The sequence below is a fragment of the Octodon degus genome, unplaced genomic scaffold (genome assembly GCF_000260255.1).
Source record: "Octodon degus isolate 3935 unplaced genomic scaffold, OctDeg1.0 scaffold00004, whole genome shotgun sequence".
In the NCBI taxonomy this organism is placed as follows: Eukaryota; Metazoa; Chordata; class Mammalia; order Rodentia; family Octodontidae; genus Octodon; species Octodon degus.
This window is the reverse complement of record NW_004524580.1, coordinates 7,730,354-7,736,467: the sequence shown is the minus strand read 5'-3', so window position 1 is coordinate 7,736,467 and position 6,114 is coordinate 7,730,354. Positions and strand designations below refer to the sequence as shown.

The following is a 6,114-nucleotide window of genomic DNA, read 5'->3' as shown; positions in this document are numbered from 1 at the left end:
TACTTTTATCCTGCCAGAAATCAGACTTGAAAGAAATACGCAAATTAAAAAATTTTCTGTATAATCACCACATGAAAATGAAGTGGTAAATGGTATGCTTTCTTTATAGCAAAGGGAAACAAAAGGTTGAGAAAAATCCAGAAAGAAAAGTACTAGTAAGTAGCTACTGAGTTCATCACGTACCCAGTAGTCTGTAGGAATTTGAGGAGAAAGAAATTTAAAAATAAACATAATCCATGACATAAAAACTTCAAAATTTGCTCAGTAGTAAATCTTTCCTAATGTAAGCTACATCTAATTAACATGTCCTTATTAGCAGAGTTTATAGTTAATAAACTCTGTTTATTAAAGTAATAAAATATTAATGCATAAACAAGGATTATTGCCACATATTAAAAATGTTTGTAGCAAAGATATGGTTCCAGGGGCTCTTCATAGACAATTTCAAATGTTTTTCTAATTAAGAAATATAGAGAGAAGTTTCTAGAATTTTTGACCTACTATTTCAGGTGATATCATACAAGAAATCTGTAATATCAGTGCTGTATCCAGTGGGACATGTCATTTGGAAATGATATTGCCAAAGAAACCTTTATTTCCTGAATGTGACTTAAAGTTGACTATTCAAAAAAGAAATTCAAAAATAACTAAATCAAGCTCTTTTCTTCTACAAATGCTTCCCATCCTTAGGATTCAAAGTGTAGCTTGCAGACATAGAGCAAAAGTCCCATCTGGAAGCTTGTTAGGATGAATCCAAGACTCTGTTGCAAAGCTGAATCTATATTTTAGCAATATCACAGGTGACATGAGTGCATACTTGCACTTAAGAAGTACTGCTCTACGTACTTGTTCTTGGAGGGCTGCATACACCGTTACCAGAAACTTTAGGTTGCTATGACTAAGAATAGCTGACTTTAACTTTGTAACCTCCACTGTCTAGAAAAGCCTGTCTTAAAAAATCAAACAAGTGAGTTTTAGGCTTTCTAATTCACCCATAATGATACTGCATCCAGAATAAGTATTATACACTTACAGAAATTAAATGATATACAATCTAGTTAAGGACATATAAAATAATCAGGATATAAGTAGATGCATGATGTTTACATGATGACATAATGTTAAATGAAATAAATCAGACGCACAAGCTTAAATACTGTATTGTTTCTCTTTATGAGAATCACAATATATATATAAAGAACAAAACAAAACATAGATTATAGAAAGCAAGAAGACAGATCTTTCTCAAAAGGGAGCAAGATATGGAGGGAAGGAGAAGGAGAGAAAAGGAGATGGACGGGCAAAGAAAGGAATTTAGATTTGTTGTAAGCCAGGCATGGTGGTGCACATCTATAATGCTAGCATTTGAGAGGCTGAGGCAGAAGGACAATGAGTTCAAGAGCAGCCTGAACTACATAGGGAGACCCTGTCTCAAAAACACACACATATACACACAAAAAAAATGATGTGTTATGTACATGAACCAACACCCCAGAAGGAGTGTAAACATTACGTGTTAATAAAGACAAACCAATGGGATACAAGGATAAGACAGTGGAATGTAAGCCTGAAACATCTCTTTGAGAGAGTAGAGGAAATCATAGCAAGTACCCGGGGAGAAGACACAGACACAAGAAGCCAATAGAGGCCTCTCAGGCCCTGACAGAGGAATTTGATTCTGTGAGGCAGAACCGTGGAAGTCACTGGGGTTCTTAAGAAGCAGTAACATGGTGATAGTATGAATCTTAGAAAGATTAATAAAATAAAAATATGTTATTGTAGACATGAGCATGAGCCAGAAGGGCAGCCGAGAAGCTGGGGATCAGAGCAGTATATGTAGATTTAGATTTCACCAGCCTGAAGGTGTGGCTAAGATGGGTGTGTCACTCATGGGTGAGTGAACACATCAAGCACTAGAAGAGGCAGGCATGGAGTCAAGAACAGGTAGCCAGTTTAGTCAGCATCCCATAGGCCACACTAATCCCCAGGAGAATGCTTCTCCCATGTGACACAGCGATAACTAAGATACGGCCCTTGCCCTGAAAGAGCCACCTCAGTTGTCCAGAATTGGGGGCTATTCCAGAAGAAAAGGTGACTTTAAAAAAGACAAAGAGGAAACTAGAGGAGATACTGAAATACAGAGTGCAAGAATCCAGAAAGTTAGAGGCAGAGATGACTTAAGCAGGGGCACAGGCACCTAAATACCCAGGGAGCGGAGAATTTGATACAAAATCCATCTGAAATATTTTAGAAAGTGAAATCTATTAGTCTATGTTCAAGATCTCTCAATTGGTAAGTGATTTTTCAAGTTTTCAAATATAGAATCTAAATTTTGGATCATGAAGAGACTCTAATATAAAAGCTTTTGCTGTAACAAGGTTGTTTGGAGAATACTCTCATAACACATTCATTGCTTGCTTTCTTCATGCTCCAAAAATATCAAAACAGCACACATACACAGGCAAAAGCAATAGGAAGCCACATGCCATCCTTTATAATTATATAATACCAAATCATTTCCCATGCAATATTCTACAAGAAACTTAACATCATTCACAGCGAAGGTAATTACCACCAGGCAAATTGAATGGTTCATATTTAAGTGTGAGTTTTGCTTAAGTTTAGAAAGCTGCATAATCCACTGCTCATATTTTACTTAATAGAGGTAATATGAAATGGAGATAATAGTCTACTTTCCTGACATAGACTAAAAGAACAGAATTGCATGTGCACGCACACACACACACACATACACACCTCTTATAACACAAAAGTTGTAACCAGAAAAATAATGTACTAATCACGTCTTAGTTTGCTGAAAAAAAAAGATGATATTTTATTTATTCTTAAGTGATTACTTTCTAAAGATTACATTTCTCACTTGGACATTTAATTCTAGGATCAGTGATGTCTACATAAAATGTAGGTATACAGGCAATCTAGATACATTAAACATGTGAGAAGCCTTAAGCATTTTATCAGATACAGATAGCTGAGAATTTACCAAAGCATATCATAAAAGTGCCATTTCTAAAATTGAGAATAATCTTTATTGATTACCATAATCATCAAAAGTACATGATCCAAGCTGGACATGGTGGGACAAACCTCAGTAATTCCAGCACTCTGGGAGGCTAGAGAATGAGTTTCGGCCCAGCCACGTAACTTAATGACTTAGTGAGACCCTGACTCAAAGTAGAAAAGGACTGGAGATGTAGTTTGGTACAAAAGCTCCAGAGCTGAAAGTAAAATAATCCAAAGAGTTGTTTCACATGTTACATTTATATTCATCAAACTGAGTTGACAATAATAAAATTGTTGATATTATTGAATGATTGCTAATATCAAGCACTGCCTAAGTATTTTACACATATTTATCTCATTTAGTCCTCAGAATTGCCTTTGGAGAGAGGAATAGATTATTATACTCATTTTATAAATGAGGAAAGTAAGCCAAAGAAATAAAAAATGAGCCCACCACTTAAAAATAATGAACTAAGCGCCTCCCTGGCAAGCGCAAGGGCCTGAGTTCAATCCCCAATTCCACAAAAAAAAAAAAAAATGAACTTAAGAATAGGCTCAGAGAACTAAAATTGCTGTGACTCTTATAGATTTTCATTAACGATACATAATTTCATATGTAATGGACCAGTCTACTTGTTTTTGATGCTGTTTTTATGCAAATTCAAATAAAAATGAATAACCATGACCTACCTTCATCAAAAATACCTGGCAATCACTGATATAATCGTATTCCAGTCCGTCAAAAGTATGGTAATGCCGGTCCCCATAGATTGTACACACAGCTGGGCATGGGTAATATGTACAATTGAACATGCCTCGTCGACAAATACTATTAAAAATTACATGAGAAACTTGGCTCTAATTAGTGTTTTCCATAAAAAAAATGGAAGGCTTATATTCAAGGCCATTCACTAAACCAATAACCTGTAAGAATATTGGCAATTCATTCTGACAACAGCTATGACATTGAACCTTAGGCATGTATTTACAACATACTGGAATATATTATCTACCATTAAAATCAAGCCTAAAAGTCATGACTGGGTCACACAGGAAGCTTAAGATGGACTGAAAATCCAACATAGGTCTTCTAATAGCCAAAAGAATACAGTACCATCTCTTGTATTTCAGTCAATCTAACAACTTGCTCTTCAGTTTAGAATCTCTGTTCTTGTTTTAAGGAAATTGTATTCAACGTTTGTTTTCACTTATTTTCAAAAGCAAAGCTCCCATTAAATATGGTCTTATCTTTGAAACATTTTCACCTTCTAAGATGTTTTCCAGTTAAATTTCCAAGTTGTCATATTTGACAATGTCTTCTAGGCCAAAAGAGTATACATAAAAATAATAGTATGATTTTCTTGTTCAAGCAGTTCTCCACCAACTCTTTTCTGTCTTTGGAATCTTATGTACTTAGGCTTGATTTTGTACTACTGGTCTGTCTCATTAAGTAAATTCAAGATATAACTGATAGTACACAACTCCTTAGAAAATTTTTTGTGAAACAAATAGATCTGATTACCAGGTATAACACGGTGTAGCAATCACTTCTCCTGAGAGGTACTCCCAATCTTTCCAGATACAGGGACAGCTTTCGGGAATGTAACACTTTCCTTTGTGCTCTGCCATTCTTCCAAATGAACAAGTCAAATGTTATTAATATAAATTGGCAATTTCAGTTTTTAAGGTAAGTAATCTTATCATATTCAACACTGCCTTCTTTATTTACTACATATTTGGTATTTAGAGGATGACTATAGTCTTTTTTTTATTTTTATTTTTTTAAGGTCATGGATTTCTTTCCCTAAAAAATAAATAAACATCAGAATTCTAAAGGATACTCATATAATCTAACTGAATAACGTATTATAAAACATAGACATGGAGATGGCAATTGAGACTGGGCATGGTGGCATGCACCTGTAATCCCAGCTCTTGGGAGGCTGTAAACAGGAGAAGCACTACGAGTCCAATCTAGCAGTGAGACCCTGAACACCCTGTAGAACCTTCCCTAAAATACAAAAATAAATAAATAAATAAAATAAAAAATAGATACTTGAGAGTTATAAAAGTACTTAGTACAAAAGAAAGAAAAAATAGTAAATTGTGCAATGTATGTAGGTGTACTCAACATCACTGTTTTTCAGTAGTACAGTTACAATAATTAATATATTGCATATTGTTGTCTTTGTAGTAGTTATTCATAGTACAAGATGCAGACATGATATCTTGTCTTTTCTTTTTTAACACAATTCCTTATATATCATGGTATTAAATGCCAAACAAATGGTTATAGTCTATCATGTGTGTGTATGCGTGCATGTGTGTGTGTGTGTGTGTGTGTGTGTGTGTGTTACTGAGAACTGAAACCAGTGCTTTCACACTGAGCTACATCTGAGGCCTTTTTAATGTTTTGAAACAGGATATATTCCAAATTTCTATCTTTTTGTTATTTACATAGTACAATCAAAATGAGATAGAACCCTAGATTTCCAGCCCATTGAGTCATTCTAAAGAAAATATTTAAAGAAAAACTAAAGTCCCTGTCTTTATTATTTGTTAGTAGAAAGAGTCCATGGAATCTAATAATTTTCAATAAAATAGTACACCATGAAATGGATAATATTTTTTTTTGACTTGCGTAAATCAGTGGAACCTTTATAAAGCATTGTAGTTGTACATACTTGTCCACTTCAAACCATAGCCTGATTGAAAAATATTGGATGGAGAAACGATTCAAACTGTGCAGGTTTCATTATAAGCAGAGAGCTGGCACTGGTGTGTAGGTGCCTGAGAGACTGCCTTCCGTGTGCAAGTTCCTTGGCGTGGTGAATTAACCAAAAACGGTCAACTGGTAATCGCCAGGTGACTGAGTCAGTGTGGTGCTGCGGGAGAAGGCCCCACCTGAGGACTGCTGCCAACAATATGAAAAGGAGAAGTGGAAGAGAAGAAGAGGGGCTGTTGTCTCCCCCAAGGAGCTTGACAGGCTGCTTTCCTGATATGTCCTGGGCTGCCCTCATTGTCAAAGGAACTCAGGACTATTAAATCAAAGGAAATGCCTGTGCTTCACTTTGGAGAGCTTTGGTCCTT

The 6,114-nt window shown here is 35.4% G+C and overlaps 1 protein-coding gene across 1 annotated transcript in view; it reads right to left on the bottom strand.

Moving 5' to 3' along the window:
• The window catches only part of Otogl (otogelin like), a 162,193-nt gene that overhangs the window by 84,577 nt on the left and 71,502 nt on the right, over positions 1-6,114 (bottom strand). The window contains exons 24-25 of the mRNA XM_004623891.2: positions 4,547-4,654; positions 3,715-3,853 (exon numbers count right to left, since the gene is read on the bottom strand). Coding sequence (XP_004623948.1) covers positions 3,715-3,853; positions 4,547-4,654 — 247 coding nt within the window. The remainder of the gene's footprint in view (positions 1-3,714; positions 3,854-4,546; positions 4,655-6,114) is intronic.